General features: G+C 41.2%; 1 protein-coding gene across 2 annotated transcripts; it reads left to right on the top strand.

Annotated features, from left to right (window-relative positions):
• The first annotated feature begins 8212 nt into the window (after nucleotides 1–8212).
• On the top strand, nucleotides 8213–19914 carry DSCC1 (DNA replication and sister chromatid cohesion 1). Of its 2 annotated transcripts, none has more exons than XM_034063132.1 (9): nucleotides 8213–8417; nucleotides 10285–10453; nucleotides 10648–10782; nucleotides 13132–13222; nucleotides 14502–14640; nucleotides 16022–16074; nucleotides 17235–17392; nucleotides 17951–18099; nucleotides 18858–19914. In XM_034063132.1, the coding sequence occupies exons 1-9, from the start codon at nucleotides 8248–8250 to the stop codon at nucleotides 18979–18981; spliced, it is 1188 nt and encodes a 395-aa protein (XP_033919023.1). In that variant the 5' UTR covers nucleotides 8213–8247; the 3' UTR covers nucleotides 18982–19914. The 2 variants fall into 2 exon arrangements, with proteins under 2 accessions (XP_033919023.1, XP_033919024.1); XM_034063133.1 differs by having other exon boundaries at nucleotides 17238–17392.
• The last annotated feature ends 723 nt before the right edge of the window (nucleotides 19915–20637 follow it).

The following is a 20637-nucleotide window of genomic DNA, read 5'->3' on the forward strand; positions in this document are numbered from 1 at the left end:
TGAAGACTTCCTATGTATTTCCAGTAGTTCTTTTTTTGTTTGGTTTCTCTTTATTCCACATTTAACTGATAGCAGTTATGAATTCATTCAGCCCGAGCTGTGTCTACACTGTATGTTTAGTCCAGGTCATAGTCTGGGACTTGTAGTATCCATCTTAGTGCACAGGCTGGGAGGTGTGAGTCAGCTGGGAAGTGTGATTAAGATCTGAGAAGGAACTGCTTTCTAGATCACATCTAAGTGGTAAAAGCCAGCTTCTTAAGCTGTCCTCCAGCTATATCTGCTAATGAGCTCTGATGTCTGATTGCAAGATCAAAAAGGTCAGCTTAAACCACTGTAGGTTGAACTCACAGTTGGACTTTGCACCATAACCAGCTCTGAACACTCAGACACTTATTTTTTGTCCTTTGACAGGCAACACTGAGGCAGCTGAGACTCAGTCTAAGACAGTATTCCTCATTAGTCCTTTGTTACTTATTCCTGCTTCTCAGATGGAGTTTCTGTTGACTGTTGCTCTTTCCACACTGTCCACGATGGAGCACACTCTACCTCAGATGATCTGGCTCTTCCATGCTCTAGGGTGAGCATCACAGCCAGGGTTTGGGGTAGGTGGTGGATGCAAGCATGTAGTGCACACAGATCTGTTGATATGTGGTTCTGGTGTCAGGAACTGATGCAGTTTGACAGGGTGCCAAACAGCTGCTTCCATGAGATACAGAATCATACTAATCTATGATTGATGAGGCTTTTAATAAAGAAAAACAGTCTTTGCCAAACAGTATTCCCCAAAAGAGAGGTTCCAGCATTGTTGCCATCCTTAAGCACATCACATCCTGTTCTTAGGTGAGGCTGTGCAGCACACAGACATCCTGAAGATGAGGAGCACCAGTCAGAGAAGCTGCTCCTCCAGCTGACAGGCCTCCCAGGAGCAGAAGCAGCAGGCACGGCACATGCCAGTTATGGCACCACTGCTGCAAGGCATCAGAAACATTGCAAACCAATGGCATCGCTCAGCTTCACCTGGATAACTGCCGCCAGCAGCTATTCTGGCTCATCTAACTCTTGTCTATGTCTTCATAACAAACTGCAGTAGATAGGTGTTGAATCACTCTGCCACCCTGTGGTCCGTTCAAGAATTTAAGTATAAAAATGCCTACTAGAAAATCGGTCTGAATTGATGCTCGACAGAAGAAAAAAACTATTAAATCAAATTAATGATAATTTTATAAGGGAATAATCTGTAGATAATATAAACTCTGCACTGGTTTACAAACACAAACATAATTGACTCCATCATAGGTTTCCCTCCACAATGAACACCAAGATAAGTACCTAATCTAGTCAAAATGAAAAGTTTAAGTCAGTAAAATCCTGACTATTATGAAAGCACCTTCCAAGGAAGTGCTTGTCACTCTTGTGTACTCAAAATATTTATGGATTTCTTCGAATGCTGAAGCAATGAGACAAACTCAGTAGAGCATGCTTCTAAAATAAATCAGATACCACATTGTGGTGAGACATAGTAAAATGATCAGATATGACCAGTCCCTTCACTGAACCAAGGCGAAAGGGGGTTTGGTGCTACAGAGAACCAGAATTCTTTATGGAAAATGAGTTTTGATGCAGCTGTGCATCAGGGGAACTGAGTGCAAAAGGAACTGGTGAACGAAGGAAGCACCAACAAACACAACTGGGATGAAGGAGAAATGTAGCAAGGTTTTATCACGAGAACAAATACAGATCTCTTAAAATACAAAACCAGGTAACAATATTGCCAAGGGCTGAACTGTAGTGGAAACACTGTCCTGCTCTCAACATCTCAGCAGAAAGAAGAGAATCAGAAAAAGTCTGTAGTTGTGTCCAGGAAGAAAACTTCACCAAGGTGCTTTCACACAGAGAAAATGAGGATAAAATGGTAAAGAGCTGTGAAGAGAAAAGGAATGGAGAGAAGAGAGTGCCACTAAGAACAGAAGTGGGACTTGAGCTGAAGAGGGGAAGAGAATCGGGAAGTGAAGGGAAGCTGAAAGGAAGACAGCAGCAACAGAGCCAGGCTGAGGTAGGAGGTTGAAGGGGTAAATTGTCTTTGTGATGTCCCTCAGAGCTTTTCTCCTCTGTATTACACCATCTTCACAGTGGGATGCTGCCTGTCTCCACAGCAACCAGAAGAGAGATGAGACCTTTCCTCCCTGGCTGCTCTGACTCCTCTCTCTGGAGAGGAGCCCTCTGAATTGTCAATCTTAAAGATGTATGTAGTGTAGAAAACTGGCCTGGATGCACCCCAAGAGACCACTTACTGGATGTGCCCACCACAGAACAGCATCAGCTACACCTCTGCTTTTCTTATAACCCAGTTTGTCAGACCCCAGTGCCCATTTCCCCAGGAATGAAACTTGCACAGAATTTTTAATCAAAGATTTCTAAGTTTCTTAATTGCCTTTGATGTTTCTCTCATTCAAATTATTAAACTGAGGAAGCTCATTTAGATCTCCAGAGGGAGGTACCTCCCCTCAACCTCACACAGCATCTCTTCTGAAGCAGTTAATGATGAGAGCAGCCTCATCACCCACTTAACAAACAATTTCCTGGAGAAAGGCAATCCTAGTAGGTAAGGGCTGCACCAAAACTGATGACCCAGTCTCCAGCAGGTAGGTGGGAGAAGATGAAAGGACAAAGATCTCTCCTAACTGTAAAGGCAATTAATTTATTTTCTGAGTCAGGAGTAATTGGAGATCTGAGAGGCCAAAATATCCAGTGAATAGAAAGTTACCTCTGTTATGCCAGCTATAGCTTAGCATACGATATCCCTTGTGATACACTCACTACTAATCATTACTCACAGAGCTGTAAGAAAAAATTCCAGCTGCTCACTGACACAGTGATTACAATGGAAAAATATCTGACCTCAAGACAACCTGTAATATTCAGCAGCAGGAGAAAAAAATCAGATGGTTAGGATGTCCACAGAAAAATATAAAAAATCCAACAGACACAGAAACATTCATGCTTTAGGCATAGGCCTTTGTTCAGAAGATTTCCATCTATCCCCTCATCAAGTATTACTAAGTGTTTCTTGCAGACATGTCCACAGTTTTATCCACTTTTGTGTCAGACAGATGGTTTGGGGCTAAAAAGAATGTATCACTAGACAGACTCCTAGCTGTAGTGGGGAGCAGGATGGCAGATAACTTGCCAGATGACACATACTAATGTTAAGGATTTCACTATTAGTAAGGTCTCCAGACTGATCCTTGAAATTAGTCACAAAACACTCTATACAGTATTTTAAAAAGAATACATTTAATTCCATTTATCTACAGACAATCATTTCCTAGATACTAATGATAATACTGTTTAAAATCATTTTAGCAGGAGGTGTGTTATGTGATTAAATTTTAGGGCCCACAGTAAAGTATCCTTGTTAATTTTGCCAACTAGCAAGATCAGCTGAGTCTGAATTACAATATTTGCTGTGGTAGAAGCACTCTGGAGACCTATCCAGCAAATGTAGATGGACCAAAAGATCTTAATGATGTACTCATGTATTACATGACATGCATACCTGTCACATACTCTAAGCCCAGAAGGGAATGGTGTCCCCATAATTGACAATGCCCTGCTCTTTCATGCTAACGTTAACAGAAATTTTAGCACCTTCCCACCCACTGCACCAGTGTGCACATTGTGAGGATGTGCTCTATAACTGAGAATGTCCTGGCTGGCTGGCTGAAGCTGGAAAATGCTATGAATGACAGCTGGATACCAGCTTGTTCAGATCTACCCCACCTTATCACTTCATCATGAATTACACCTGTGTGACATGGCTGATTTCTGGCTAGTTTGCAATTACATATGCTGCCCTTGTAGAGAAATGACCTAACAACGAAATGGGTATCCAAGCGTTAGTTGTCTCATAAGCATTGAGCATCTGCTTTTGCTTGTTGCACCTGTGTACCATGGAATTCTCAGTCATTTCCTAACTGTGTTGATAGCGTTTGTGCCCTGGATATTTTGGCATGTATTTTCCAGCTTCGAGTGTTTCTTCCCCAGTGTTTCTAGCACAGGGCCAATTTTATGTCACTGAGATAATCCAAGCTATTGTAGAGTTTACACAAGTATTTAGGTTTGATTATAACTATTTTCTCCTAACTTGAATATAACTGTTTTGTATCTCCCTGTTGGCCTATTAAGAGTGACAAGACAGATTTTATCTGCGGTGGATGAGCTATCTGGCTATTCTAGTAACTGGCTAAAATTTTCCCTGTTTGAATCTTGGACTCATTATCTCCTGTTTTGTGGTTCTTTGCTGGCTGGCATGATGAGGTATGATGGTTTTACTGGGATATGAGATTACAAATGATTCAGTGTCTGAAATACACAATATGCAAGCCAATGCTTTGCTATTTTAACTATTAGTTAAAAAAATAAATTAAAATAAACAAAAAAATAAGTCTAACTCAATATCTAACTCCAACAGAGAGCAGAAGAGTGTGTGCTCTGGTGGTTTAGGGGATCTGAGTTTATTTAAGGTCTTGAGCTACAACTAAAACCTGAACACTGTAATTAGCACAGACAAGCACATGCAACCTTTATGAACTTGTCTAACTTTTTTGTGGATCACACTCATTTTGACTTTCACCACACCTCACAAGTTCCACAATGCGTTGTATAGAAATGTCTTCTCTCCTGTTACCCATAAATACCTGTTAATTTCAGTGGTATTCTCCAGTTCTTACATTTGAAACAGACCAGACAATTATTATTCAAGCTATGTGAAAGCCATGAACACTGCTAGGGATGGAGCATTCACCACTTTTGGGGCGACCTGTTCCAGTGCCTCACCACCCTCACAGGGAAGAAATTCCTTATATCTAACCTGAACTTCCCCTGTTTTACCCATTACCCCTTGTCCTATTGCTACAATCCCTGACAAAGAGGAAATGTAACATACACGCTAATTTTCAACATTGCAGAGGGCATTTTAGATGAAAAAAAAAATCTTTTAACTAAAGCTTGTGAGGCTTTAATCAAACTGTGTCTCTCCTATGGAATAATCTCCAAGAACTGTAACTGTGAACTGTGCAATTATCACCAGGCTGATAACATGTTACCCTATTCAACTCTGATGCTGTGCCAGTTTCCCTAGTGCTCACTCTATTATCTTTCTGTTTTCACAGCCACCTTCATTATGCTTTGAAGGACATTCCTAAGTTTCTATTGTGTATATTTTTGACATTTAAACACATCATTTCATGTAGCCCAATTTTCTCACTACATTTTACTGTAAAGCTCCCAACCACTTGAACTGAAATCACACATGGGAAGTCATCTTCCTGCTGCCTGATAACTAGAGCCTGATACTGGTAATGTGCACTGTTATAACATATGTTATCTCCTGGTTCATTGTTTTATGTCTAAGCTGTGGAGCTTTGGAGCTATTTGAACTTCCTTTCTTTGATCATTATAAAATAATTTCAAGATCCTACCAAGCTCCCTTGCCATAGCATTTCCTTATAAAATGACAGCATCATTGGTAGTTCAGAATCTCCTCATTTTCTCTGCAATCCAAATTTGTTAATTATTCATCTGTGTCTCTCGAAACTAACTTCATGGGTTCCTACACAAAGCAGTTTTTGTCAGGTCACTGCTCTAAAGAATTCTTGGTAAAAACAGAAGCATAATACAAGCTGTTTCCTGAGAAATGAAACATGTTTCCTATAGATTTATGTCCATGTTTTTGCTGATAGGCCTGTTCCCTGCTGCCTCTCAGAATGGATCGGAGCTGCTTTCCCGTAAGTAAGGGCACCAAGTTATTGTCCAGCCATCACTTTCCACAAAACATCTAGGGACTTTACTTGCCAAATTTCCCTGACCTTGAGCAGCAGCTTCCAGAGTTGTGAAGGACAGGCAGAGAAAGATGGCAGGCAGCACAAGCATACATGCTTCTGCTCCTTAGGAAACAAGCTAAGAAATATTTACAACCAGAACTACTAGGACAAACAAAACTGGTTGGAAAAACTAGTAACTGGTACAAATATTCCTGACCATAGAACTGTGCCAACTCTTGAATACCATTCAGTGATTTTCCTTCTCACTGTGTTTTTGTTGTGAGGCAGAGCTCTTCAGATACAAACCCTGTGAATTCATGTTTTGGATTCAGTTCCTTGGCTGTATCAGAATCTCACTTTTTTATTCCACAGAATGAAAAGGAGGAAGGAGAAGAAGCAGGCATGCAAGGTCACTGGAAAATTGCACAGATTAAGGTACAAATTAAATCCAGCATAATGAAGCTACTATTTAAGCAGCTAGTAGCATTTACTTGGTAGAACAGTGACTTTTCTGGTTTACCTCTGAGGGGTTCAGGTACAGATTTACACTAAAGTAAAATGTAACAGTCTCAAATAAGGTTGTACACATATCAGTTTGCACCTACACATTAGCAGAAGCAGCTAAAGTCAGAGTACCTCAGTTTTCCTGGGTACACAACTCTTATTTCCACCTTCCAATAACTGAAATAAAGTGCAAAGATACAGTAGATGGCTGTCTTTGAACAAGCCCCTGCACATGTGATAAAGGTAACTGCCTTGTAACTTCAAAGCTTTCTCCAAAGCCAGTTCCAGTTCTTCAAGGACCTTCTGAAGGCAGATGCCTGATTCAGTCACATACAGCAACTTTTGCTCTCTGCTGGGCTTGGTACCGAGCCAAGCCAACCCCATCCCAACAGCTCCTGCTTCTGGTTCCAGCACGAATATGGTCCAACCTCCTTGTCTGGATCATTCAGTGCAGGTTTATACCAAACACAGACTCAGCAACTGATAGGCACAACTTTGGAGTGCAAAGTAATTATTTGTTAGCTAATGCCTATTTGTTAGCTGTTAGCCTGTGTTAGTCCTAGCTGTCTGCTAGGGCAGCTAGGTGCATTAGCAGCAAGAACTCTGGCATTTGGGGGAACCGGACAAGACAGGGAAGATGCATCCTTGCGGAGGACTGATTCCCAGTGGTACCCAGCTGTTGTCTTCTGAACCTCTGCTTCATGTTTCTCTTATGGTTTAAGAATGTCAGTAGATTTCCTCTTGAACCTCTGAGCTGTAGACTATTTCCATGGTAATAAACATAGAAACATAGAATCATAGAATAGTTAGGATTGGAAAGGACCTTAAGATCATCTAGTTCCAACCCCCCTGCCATGGGCAGGGACACCTCACACTAAACCATATCACCCAAGGCTTCATCCAACCTGGTCTTGAACACTGCCAGGGATGGAGCATTCACTACCTCCCTGGGCAACCCATTCCAGTACCTCACCACCCTTACAGTAAAGAATTTCTTCCTTATATCCAGTCTAGATCCCTGCTGTTTAAGTTTCAACCTGTTACCCCTTGTCCTATCACTGCAGTCCCTAATGAATAGTGCCTCCCCAGCATCCCTATAGCCCCCTTCAAATACTGGAAGGCTGCTATGAGGTCTCCATGCAGCCTTCTCTTCTCCAGGCTGAACAGCCCCAATTTTCTCAGCCTGTCAAAGACTAGTTGTGGTTTTATATACCACACAGCAGCTCATCTCCAGTCTAGTAAGTCAGGAACCAGGCATACCTGAGCTGATTTCTTGTCTACATAGATGTGAATAACTGCTCCATGTTTGTTACATTCCTCAATCACATCATCTTTAATTTCTGTATCCCAGCCAGCTTCTTCTTCAGTTTCAGGATTAATCACACCTGCCTGTGGTTTTTACTCACCCCTGCCATACCCTAGGCCAGGCCACAGCACTAACCCCTTCATGGGGACTACGCAGAGGCTTTCCTAAGGGACCATGTGCCAACGATCGCTGTCGAGGTACTTGCCCTCGGTTAGGCTATCCCGCAGCTGTGGTGATAGGAGAAGCAGAGATGGGCGATGCTGGTGGGTGCCTTCCACTCACTTCCACACGACAACGGTGGCTCGGGCAGCCGGCCTCCCTCTCTCCACTCTTGCTCCCATGCAGTGGTGTTAAAGAAGTACCCAGAAGGTGCTGCCTCTATCAGAGCTGGGTAGGGACTCATACACTGGGCCTGGATTTGTTGTATTTTATACCAGGGAGCTGCCGCCCGCCCCGCTGAACACGGCCAGGCGAATGGCAGTCAACCAGAGAATCAACCCAAAGCCTGCGCCCGCCTCCCGCGCCGTCCCGCCCCTTGCCGCGACAGGCTCCGCCTCGGAGTGGGGCGGGGTAACGTTGAGCGCGGGGTTCGGAACGGGCCGGCCTGGCGGAGCCATGCGGAGCCGCGCGGAAGTGGACGCGACGCTGCAGACGGCCAAGGTGAACCCGGCGGAGCTGCTGCCGGTCGTGCATTGCCTCAGCTTCGGGCCGCAGGCGGCCGCCGGAGAGTGCTGCCTGCTGCAGCTGGAACCGGGCCTCTGCGCGGAGATCGAGGCGGGGTGCAGGTACTTGTCCGCTGCGGCGCGGCCTGCCGGTGGTGACAGCTTCCACCCCGTCATCTCTTGGGGCCCAGCGGCCGCGGTGGCCGGGACAGCGACCCGAGCTAGGCGGAGGGACCGGGGCAAGCCCGCCCCGCGGCGGGAGGCGGGAGCTTTCCACACTTAGAGTTCGGGCCTCTGTGCGTGAGGATGGGGCAGAGCTGCAGCCTGTGCTGTTCCATCTGTAACTGACAGCTTTTAAACGTGGCCTTTTCCAGACTTCTATTCCTCTAAAAGAGTTTGCGTAACGATGTAACTGCCCCTTAAACCTGGCTCTGTTACACGGAAAACTACACTAGTAACACCTAAGAAGCGTTCTGTTTATTCATTTATTTACGTATGGAAAAATTGCTTCTAAGGAGACATTTAGCCAAAACTGAAAAGAGTTTCTTATCAGGTATATGAATACAGGGGCCAAACACTTTTGGTTTAGGAAAGGATATGATGTCTTTAGAAGTCCCTCAACATAGAAAGGACATGGAACTGTTGGAACAAGTCCAGAGGAGGGCCACGAGGATGATCAGGGGACTGGAGCACCTCCCATATGAAGACAGGCTGAGAAAGTTGGGGCTGTTCAGGCTGGAGAAGAGAAGGCTGCGTGGAGACTTCACAGCAGCCTTCCAGTATCTGAAGGCGGCCTACAGGGATGCTGGGGAGGGACTCTTCATTAGGGACTGTAGTGATAGGACAAGGGGTAACGGGTTGAAACTTAAACAGCAGAGGTTTAGACTGGATCTAAGGAAGAAATACTTTACTGTTGGGGTGGTGAGGTACTGGAATGGGTTGCCCAGGAAGGTTGTGAATGCTCCATCCCTGACAGTGCTCAGGGCCAGGTTGAATGAAGCCTTGGGTGATATGGTTTAGTGTGAGGTGTCCCTGCACATGGGATGATCTTAAGGTCCTTTCCAACCCTATTCTATGATTCTATGAGTGAGATTTTCCAGCTGGAGCTGTTGAGGTCGGGTGGATGGCAGGGTGCCTCTGAGACAAACAGCAAAGAAGCTACAGTGTTAGCATAGGCTTTTCATGGGGTGGTTGCCTGGCATCTAACTCTGGACTAGAGCAGATTCTAGGTAAGTTTTTGATACGGTTTTAGAAACCTTGCCTTTGCTGCAATGCCAGTGACATAATAAAAACACTTAAATGAGACAATAGTAGAACTCTTTATAACAAGAATAGCCTCAGAGAGTTGGGAAGACCTGAACGTTCCTCTACTGTGGTATTACAATGTCCTCATTAAGAATCTCTTTTTAATCAGGTATGTGAGCTGGGGAGGGGGGTTTGTATTATTTGTCCTGAAATGCTCTAGAAGATGGTTTTCTTTCCTGCTTGGAATTATTTGCAAGAAAACATGTATGTTATTGAGAAGGGATTATCTGGCAGGTGCTGCACAAGACAGAATTTGTGTTTACTTTATTGTTTCATATTTAGCCAGTTTCAGTCCACATTAAAGAACAACTGTAGTTGTCATCTAATTTCAAAGATCACTGAACTAGTTCAGGCTTTAAACAACACTTAATCCGTGCTTGGGAGGGTTGTGTGAACAGGCAGATGAGGTGATTCAGAATTGATCTGCTTAAATACCTTGAATTGTCTTTCAGAGAGGGAAAACTCGAAAAGGAAAAGAGAAAACATAGAGTTAAGATATTTTAGATTAATTGACAATTACATCTTTATATTTTGGTACACTGTGACTGCTGTTACCAAGTAGAACTGCAGCTTATAACTTCCTTACCAATTTATAAATAAGAAAAAATATCAGACAGGTTTAATAGTATTCATTCTGAAAGAGCGGTAAAAATACATTTTTATTTTTGTGCTGTTTCTGTTCCAGCCTAGTAATCCGTGGTGAAAAGGATGAACAAGCAGTGTTGTGCAGTAAGGATAAAACCTATGACATGAAAATAGCGGATACCTCAAATATGCTGCTGTTTGTTCCTGGTTGCAAAACTCCAGAACAGCTGAATGCAGATCAAGCATCTTGTAATATTATTCATTCACAGGTGTGTCTTTCTGGGCTTTTATTTGTTTGTTTTAATTCTCTGCTTTCTTACTCTCTATAACTTCTTGTATTTTACCTTCTGAAGCACTTGTTCTCAGTGACTAGATTACCACATTTTGCTGATACTTTTTGGTAAGCATTTGAATCCGAATGCTATATTAAAATGTTTTTAAGAGTCTTTACTTTTTCTTGTAGATCGCTGGTTTCTCCAATAACTATTGGGAATTAAGGAGATGCCGACCAAAACTGAAGAAACTGAGAAAGCTTTTAATGCAAAATCCCTATGGAGGGCCAGATAGTCAGAAAGATCAGGCTTCGACATTTTCAAAGGTCAGTCAGCTACGTGAATTACCTTCTTGTAATTTTTAATGGACAAATTAAAGTGAAAATATATTCTTAACTAGAAAAATGCCTTTCGTCCCATGTTTCACAGTGCTGCTTTGAGTTAATTTTTTTAAGTCTGTACAAATTGGTGATTACTAGCACTTCTGCTGAGTGGCAGGTAAGCAACCTTTTGGGGTTTTTAGCAAAGAGAGGAAAAGGAAAGACACTGAAAGAGACTGGGGATTTCCCTTTTCAATTGGGAAGTTTCTTGAAGACAGTTTCTAGAAACTTTTCTAAATTCCTTGAAAGTTATATAGCCACTAAGGTGTAATGCAGTCTTTCCTTCCTTGGGTTGAATGTCTGACGTGTCATGTATGAGGGTGAAGGACACCCATTTGCCAATCAGTAATTCATTATGTGAAGGAGAAGCAAGGAGTTGCATACTAGATGCAAGGAGATGCATGATAAGGGTGATATGTGGCAGAGAGTAAGACTGACATTACAAGAAAGGAAAATACCCATGTGGAAATCATTTGCTAGTCAGTAATTCATTATGTGAAGCAGAAGCAAGGAGTTGCATACTACATGAAAGGAGATGCATGATAAGGATGGCATGTGGCAGAGAATAAGACTGACACTAAAGAAAGGAAAACACAAAATCCTGTCCTGCTGCCCTTTTCTGTTTCCAGAAAATTCAGTTTAGGATCTAAAGAGTAATGGAAAGCCATGGACTGTGCAGCATGTGATCTCAGATAAAAGGCTGATAAAAATCCTGGTGTTTTGTTAGTTTTGACTTTAAAACCAGAAATGGCTGCTGCAAAGTATTTTATGTTGAGGCTTGGTTGAAGCTGATACCAGCAAACCATCTGTGCTTGGATGTACAAACATAGATGGTACTTTTCTCCCTTAGAGAGAAATGCTGCCTCTCTTTTTCTGAACTATTAACAGACTAATTTCTGAACAGTTTCAGAATCTTTTTCCCCCAGCACTGCCTTCTCCTGTCTACTCTGGTCTAGGTGTAGAGGGACATACAACAGAATAGGGGATGGCAGAGGGAAAAGGGGTTAAAGTGTCCAGAAAGTACAAACACTAACAAAGACTAGAAACGTGGAGGGGGAGTGTCATATGGAATGATATTTATTGCTAATACTGAACAACTATTATAAAAACATGTCAGTGTCTCCCCAGACATTAGTGCCTAGTTTGAGGACTCTGTTTATTTTGAAGGAGAATGTATTTCCTATATCAACTTACTGGAGAAAACTAGATATAGCTGATAAATATAGACTGTTCTTATCCTGCCAGTGGTTATTTGAAAATAAATGACTCTTGGGATATGTTCAGTCTCAGTTACTAGCAGTGTTTAAGTACTGTACAATATGGTCGTCCCTTGCTGAAATACTCTTGTGAGTTCAATACTGCTTAGCCTGATGATGTTTAATAGGAATGGTACTGCAAAAAGCAGAGACCTTCCTGTATTTATTAAATGTTTTTTTTAACATGTGGCTGTTCCAAACTTAGTATTAATTTATTCCATAGGTGTTCCCATAGTCTAATGGATCTCAGGTACTTAACTCTAATTTTTTCTGTTCTGATAGAACTATTCTTACAGTATAATCAACAAAATTTTAATATTAAAGTTGATTTAAAAGGCTGCAAGGTGAATAAAAGAATTTATGAAGCCCTGTTTCCTATGGATTTAAGTCTGTTCTTTCCTTTTACTTCATTCCTCATGATACCTTCTGTTCCTCCTATATCTCCTAAAACTTTACCACAGACAGTATCTACAGCACCCTCTCATCTCTCCAAGTAACTGTTCTGCAAGGAGCTGTGTATATTGTGGGTAGGGCTGTGCTACATGTCTGCTAATTGGTTACCAGGCACCAAAACACATATCTGTTGAGGTCATGCTGGAGGAGTCTTTCCCTCAGTGGAGGTACTAGGGTGGAGTTCTCACATCTGTCCAAAAGGGATGAATGCTTTTTGGTTTGCCTTTTCTTTGTATCTCACAGGTTAAAATAAGTGATTTAAGAAAGACAGAACACATTTACTTTTCAGTCTTCCTGGGATACTTTACTTAAGATGCCTACTTGTGCGCTAGGAATACAGGTGTATTACTTGTGCATGGCACAAAGACTTCCCTGTAGTTAGACTGGCTTTTATACTGAATAACTCTTTGAGAAAATGTAAGTTACAGGAAAGGTTTCAGAATGAGGTAAATGCTACAAAACTTGGAGTATGCAGGCAGGGGGACATTACTCTTCATTATATCTTACAATACATTTAGCATGCTTTGCTGAAGCAAAGCATGAATAAGGATAACATGTTTATTTCTTTTATTTCCTCTTACTGCAGTATACAACAGAAGATTTGTTAAGTCTGATTCAAGCAAGCGAAGAAGAAATACTGCACCATTTGCAGGTGATAGATGCCCGCAAAATTGAAGGTATTATTTTAAAGAATATTATTGCTTATGAGGAGCCAACCCTGCTTTTTTAACCAAAATATGTGTCTCCTTTTTCTGAGGCCCATTTAACATCCTTGTCTTTCAAGGTTCAAGTTACTTCAAAGCACTGAGGTCTGCTTCCATAGCTCCTATGTTCCCCTCTACTGTGAAGCTGATCTAAGGGATAAAACCAAGCAGGCACTGATCAGTCTGGCAGTTCCCAGGATAATTCCTTCTATACTGCTACAAACACTGCCATCAGAGTATCCCACCCATAGCATGAATATTTTTTTGGCTGCTTGCCCTCTTCATGGATGAAGAATTCTACAGTGTCTGCAGTTATAAAGATAGCTAATCCTTGGGTAACCCTAGTCCTTTCATAGCTCTTTCTTCATGCCAGACTACTTTTTATCTCAGGGGTCTTCCTACCATGTGAGGCAAGACTAGAGCAAGTGTCTCACCTTGGGACAGGTCCTACTCATCCTTTACTTGGCCAAATCCAAACCCTCACTTTGACATAAGGTGACAGTAGTCCTGGAGTCACTGAATAATATAGGGCAGAATTGAGCTCTGGAGGTTACCAGCTCCAAACCCCTCCTTTATGGCATGGCTGCATGCAACCTTAGCTGGTTCTGTTCTGAGTATTTCCAAGTATGGACAGCTTTGTCCAGGCTGTTCCTGTGTTAGACCCTCTGCAAGGGAGTAACTAGCTGGGATTTCCCTTGTTGCAGCTGGCGCTTTTTTGCCTCCTGTTCCATCAGTGAGCACTACTGGAAAGACTTGTGGTCATTTGTACTGTCCCGTTAGGTAGGAGAGGATCTCATGGAGCCTTTCCTTGTCATGTACAGCTGCACAGCACCTTTGTACCTCATCTATGCTTTGTCACATCTACGTTTCTGTGTACTAGGATGGACCTGAGCTGTCACTTTTCAGGGCTAGTGCAGCCACTTCCTTTCATACAGTTCTATGCCTGGATGAATTACGGTTTTTTCCAGGTCTGATTCATCTTTGTATGGAATTTGTAGTGTCTTGGTATTGTGGAAGTTAATCTACATAGTTATGAATAATTGAGATTATTTAACTTCTTTCTCCTTTACAACTGCTTTTACTATTCTGTTCTGTTTCCAAGTTTTAATCCTGAAAAAGACAGAATGTTGCTGCTGTACTTTGTTAAGGTGTGATCTAAATGTCCAGACTCTTGTAATATATATGTACAGGGGAACAGAATTAAGGTATTAATGTTCTCCTAAGTCTTGATTTGTGGTTTTCTATTTGGCAGGATATTGGAGAATTCTGGAATTTGACTATGAGATGAAACTCTTGAATCATGTGATTCAGCTAATAGACTCAGAGTCCTGGTCTTTAAAGAAGGTTCCTTTACGTACCTGCCTTGAGGAACTTGGATCTCTAGAGCCCACGTAAGCCTTTACATTTAGTACTTAAAGTTGTTTACAATCATTATTCATTAACTACAATAATTACTGTTTCTTAGAATTATGGTCTTACAACTGTAGATACTTGAAGTACTTGTTCTGAAGCTATAGCTAGCCAAAAAAGTTTAGTTTACTTCTTGTATACATATGAAATGTGGCATGTTTTCTGCTGTAATAAATCCAGATTGTAAGAGTTGAATTTATTGTACTGCTGTTTGGAGTCATGAAATAATTGAAGACTGCCATTCAAACAGGTTTAAAGTTTACACTATGTAGCATTTGCTATTTATTTGGCTTTGGCTGAAAAAGAAATCTTGCTTTAGTATTAGTGTCTGCAGTTATGCTGTAATGTTATGACAGAGTTCTAGAAAAATGCCTACTATTCAGTAAGTGATAATTAACTGCCAAATTTGTGACTTGCGGTAGAATCACAGAATAATTTAGGTTGGAAAAAGACCTTTAAGATCATCAAGTCCAAAGGTTAACTGAGCACTGCCAAGTCCACCACTAAGCCATGTTCCTAAGGGACACATCTGCATGTGTTTTTAAATACCTCCAGGGATGGTGATTCCATCACTGCCCTGGGCAGCCTGTTCTAATGCTTGATAACCCCTCTGGAAACAATTCCTATTACCAATCTAAACCTCTCTTGGCACAACTTAAGATCATTTCCTCCTGTCATATTGCTTTTTACCTGAGAAAAAAGAGACCAACCTCCACCTCATGACAACCTCCTTTCAGGTAGTTGTAGAAGTGATAGTCTCCCAAGCCTTCTCTTTTCCAGACTAAACAACCCCACTTCCCTCAGCCATTCCCCATCACACTTGTGCTCCAGACCCTTCACCGCCTTCACTGTCCTTCTCTGAACCTGCTCCAGCAGCTCAATGTCTCTCTTATAGTCGGGGACCCAGAACTGAAACACAGGATTTGAGGTGACATCACCAGTGCTGAGTACAGGGGATGATCACTGCCCTGGCCTTGCCAGCCACACTACTTCTGAAACAATTCTTTCTATTTACAAAGAAGTGACACTGCAAGAGTCCCTCTTCCTTATTCTCCTTATGCCTTTTAGTCTCTGTTACTTAAAACTAGAAGGTGGAAGAGGCCTTTGATGACAGCACACAGCATTAATTTCTATCTGTCCTTTTTGTCCCCTTTTGTTCTCTTTTGCTTCTAAGTTTTTAGGAATTTGTTCATTTCAGGCATGAAGATGTCACATCCTCAATTATCCTTGACACACACACACACACACACACCCCTGCCCCCCAATACCTGTTTCTTCATTTTCTTGGTAACTGTTTCTATAGTGTCTAACAAACAGTTTTAAAACTTAATTTCTGATATTTTTCTTTTTTTTTTTCCCCAGAGAGATGATAGAACACATTCTTCTAAGCTATGGAAGGAAATATTTTGACGATGGTAAGTTTGGGAAAGCATGTGTATTTTAATTTTGCATAAAGGAAATGGTTATAGATGAGTGAATGCAGATTCTGAGGATGGCCCAAACAAATAAATTTGCTACAATGTCAATAAAAGGAGGGAGTCAAGAGTGAGCTGAAACTGAGTAAAATGGTTAGAGAAAGTTTCATAGGAAAAAGGACTATTAAACTGTATGAGACACTGGGGAAAAATCAGAAACTAACAGAAGTACTGGGAGTCATTTATTAGGTGTATAATTTTGTGACTAAACACAGATGACCAGTAAAACATAGGTGGAATCTCCTGTAGGAGGTCTCAGATGTTTAAGCAATTAAACAAATAGCAATTGTGCTATTGTAAATAGTGACTGGCACATGGATCTCCCTGAATTAAGCCTGCCTGAAGTAGACATCTGCCTTTAGTCCCTTGAACTGCACCACAAGACCCACTGATTGTATTGATTGAATCTCCATTGCCCATCCCACATACAGACGGAATATTTCTGTGCCTTAATCTCATTTCTTCCCCACAGTTGCTTTCAGCTCACCTTTAGCTATAGTAGGAGTTGCACTCAACTTTTCAAGAGAAAAGAAAGTAGTTGGAGTGACACAAATTATAATCTTAGTATATTCAGACAGGTTGTACAAGAAACAAGTTTGCTGGAAGATGGCTGAAAAAGTCAAAGTAAGTGTTTAAGCCTGATGTCATTCAGAGAATTTTAGTCAAATCAGTGTGAAACAAAATATAATGAGTTGATGAAGGGAATAATGATAATTTAAAGGTGATAAAGGACATGAAAGTTTTGTTGAATTGTGCAGCTGCAGGCAGCAAGCACTTTAATACAAGTAATTCTGAAATAGGAATGAAAGATGTACGAAGAAGTGTTACTGTGCAAGTTGAAAAGATGGAGGGCAAATACATTTATTGACATGAATTAATACTTGTAGCTGGGGCAGTGCTGCACACACACAATATTTTGCACTTGAGAATGAGAAGATACGATCATTTGTCCAAAGTAATAGTCAGATTCTCCCTGAGGAAAAGAAAAAACAGAGTACTTGGTTTGTAGAAGACTATAGAGCAGAATGAAAACATGAGGCTTTATTCTGTTCTTTTATCAAAAGGCGAAAACCCAAGATAACCTGTTTTTTGTTTCTCAGCAGGGGAGGTTTACTTTGAAATGCATGAAGATAAAATATGCAGAGCTATAGCACAAATGCTTTTGCAAAACGCAGTTAAATTCAATTTATCAGAGTTTCAAGAAGTCTGGCAACAAAGTGTCCCTGAAGGGATGACAACAAGGCTTGATCAGCTTCAGGTAAAAACATGAAGTATGGGTTCTTTCACAAGTACGCCGTTACCTGCCTTCTGTCATACATACATTTTATCAATTAATGGTTGTGGATGTGTTATTTGTGTCAGCTTTAAAGTACTGCTTATACACATCCTCTATGAGTGCCAGTGGTCTGGAATCTGGACAACTGCACTTTCTGTGAGTCTGGCATGTTTCACTGTTCGGAGAAAAGTTTTAGCTGTTGCTATCTGTAAATGTAACTAGAACAGAAACTGAAGCTGTTGTGGGGCAGACTGGGGTGGCAGCCAACAGAGTAGCAAGCACTGTGAAAATTCTTTTGCTTGAGGAGGCAAAGAGGTGCTGGAACTCAGTGGATTTCCCCTTCTTTTCTTGTCATAGAGGAAGTGATAAACACTGCCTGTAGGACAGCACCTTTATGATACTTTTTCACTTTGCCTTTCACAGTGCAGTTTTAGAAGGCTCTGGATGTTTAAGGGCAACTTGCACAGATTATTGCCAGGAAGAAGGAATTTTAATTGTTTTGCCTTTATGTAACATTTCCTCTCTGATGCTGATCTACAGGGCTTGGCTCTTGTGGATAGAAGCTCAAGACCAGAGACCATCTTTCTGCTAAAAGTAGAAGACTTACCTGAAGGAAATCAGGAAAGATTCAACAGCTTATTCAGCATACGGGAAAAGTGGACGGAACCGGATATTACCCCTTACATACAGTAAAGATCATAGAATCATAGGATATATTTATTAAAAGTAGTGTTATATTCTTCCCTTTTTGCATAGCTGACTTGTCAGCTATGATTGCCTCAGACACTATACTTCCCATTGTAAATGACTATGGATTCTGTATGAATAGAATCCCTACCTATGGGAACTGTAGCTATATTTGTTGGATTTAAAGTTGCATACTGTTGGAGGCAGGTCCTATTGATTGAGGCACACTTAAAGGATAAACCTCCTGACATCCGTAAACAGTCTCCAGATTTACAACACAAGAATTATATATGCTTCCTATGCTGTGTCCTTCCTTCTTTTAAGACTCACATTCCAGTGCTGTCTGGAATACTCAGCCAGGGTACACATGAGCAGATCTAGATGGTAACCCAGAAGTAACTGCATCAGACTCCTGGAATGAGTGTCTCTAAATTTACTCTAATTAAGTAGTTCAAAGCTAACTGTTTTGCTAGATAGAAAACCTTTAGAGAACAGTAATAATAAAAAACAACCAACTCCCTATAAAAACCAAAATCTTTGTTTCTGGAGTAAATAATGTAGTTTTGCCAGTAACTTAAATGTCAAAGCCAAGTTCTAAACTTGAGGTAATTTGAAGCATTATGTGACAGTTACAGTTTTGTGGGTTTTTTTCTTCCAATATCCTGATACAGTTTCTTGTTATATTTACAAGTATTTCATGGATTTGTTTTGTATGAGAGTATCTCTAATGCCAATGTCATCTGCTTTATTTCCTCTATAGAGACTTGTGTGCAGAGAAGCAGACCACTGGGGTTCTTCTGACAAAATACGCTCGTTGCTCAATGCAGAATGGTGTTAAAGTTTACAATTCTAGAAGACCCATCTCCAAACAAATACTGTTTTAAGAACTGAGAATACTGAATGGAGTAACAGCAAATGTTATTTATTGTTACTTTCTGGGGAAAGGAGTTGTCAACCAATATCATATAATGTTCTTGAGTTTAAGCAGCTAAGCCTCTTGAATGAATTCTGCTTTCTGCTCAGCTAAGTAGAACATGAGGGCATTTGCCTCTTCTAAGAAACTACAGTGTCAGCAGCCTTTGCCCTCTCCTTCCCTTGTTTCCCCTTCTGTTTCCTTTCTGTCTGTAGTTATGCCAGGAGTTGAACTACTTCTTATACATACTTCAGTTATCTATCGTAGAAATATCCATAAACTGAAGTCTGACACTAAAAATTAAAACATCCTTGATGATAATTGAATCAGTTGATTTCAACAGCAAAATAGAATGTTTCGCCTTTTGCCCATTAGTCAGCATTCCTAAAGATTAAGATTGCATATCAGTGTTGACATGTTGAATACTGCAGACCTTGACAAGTTTGTGAACAAATTATTCTTGAGACTGCACTTATCCTAATTTTGGAAGGTGGTTCTTTTAATGGTCACATTTGTGAATAACACTGGCACAAGCTGTTGGTACTTTTAACACTTGCCAGGCTGCCTTTTTACATGTTGCAAAAAACCAAACTGCAATCAAGAGTGAAGGTATGAGTGAACAGTTGTCCATCTTGTTATGAGCTTCCTCTGAACTGCCATTAGAATGTACCTGAGGTAAAATTCGTTTTACAGAAGATTACCTTTGCTTTTTAAAGAAACCTTACAAAACTTTGTAATAGGATTTTTTACTTTGCTGTGACAAATAACTGCACATACAAAATGTGCCTTGAAAACTTAGGTGAAATATTACTGTGTAAAGTAATGAAATAGGATTTTTTTTATGATACTGTCATTATGTGGAGTGCCTTGTAATCATTAAAGGAATTGTTTACATGTCAGTGAACCAGAGTTTAATACTAGACATTTTTCATATATTTTTAAAAAACTTAATTGTATGGGGCTTGTATACAAAAAGCATTTGCTGTACTGAAGTTACATGTAAGGTATATCAAAGCCTTGGAGCTGCTGGCATACCTAATGCAGGGTGAGAAGAAATACTGAGGGGCAGGACCTTATGCTCATACTTGCTGAACTTAATGAGGTTCTTATTAGCCCACTCTTCCACCCTCTCCTACTCATCCATTGAAAGTGTCTATTTCCCTACTTCATTCATGGCTGCCAAACTTTAGGCAACCATAGGTACAGGTGATTCATTGTCCAGATAATTCATGAGAATATTAAACAGTCTTGGACCCAATACTGGTCCCTGGGGGTCACACTACTAAATAATCAGCTAGACAAGGAGCAATTCACCCTTATGTCTTGCTGTGGCTGGTCAGCTTGCTCGCCACCCACCCCACAGGCCGCTCCTCAGGACCATAATGTGACAGTTTCTCTTGAAGGAGGCTGTGGGACTCAAGATGTGTACATGATGAATTGTACGATGTGTCTTAGTATCCTCCAGTGAGCCCGTGTTGGATGCGAGCCCTGCCCCATAGCACTTCGGCTGTAGTTTATGTGTGCGCTAACGTAAACCCGAGTGTCGGTGACCACAGCTTCACGCTGGCAACCGCAGGCGGTGGGAACCCCACGTTTGTTTAAGCCGTCAGCAGCGGGCCCAGACGCA

The sequence above is a fragment of the Melopsittacus undulatus genome, chromosome 1 (assembly GCF_012275295.1).
Source record: "Melopsittacus undulatus isolate bMelUnd1 chromosome 1, bMelUnd1.mat.Z, whole genome shotgun sequence".
Lineage (NCBI taxonomy): Eukaryota > Metazoa > Chordata > Aves > Psittaciformes > Psittaculidae > Melopsittacus > Melopsittacus undulatus.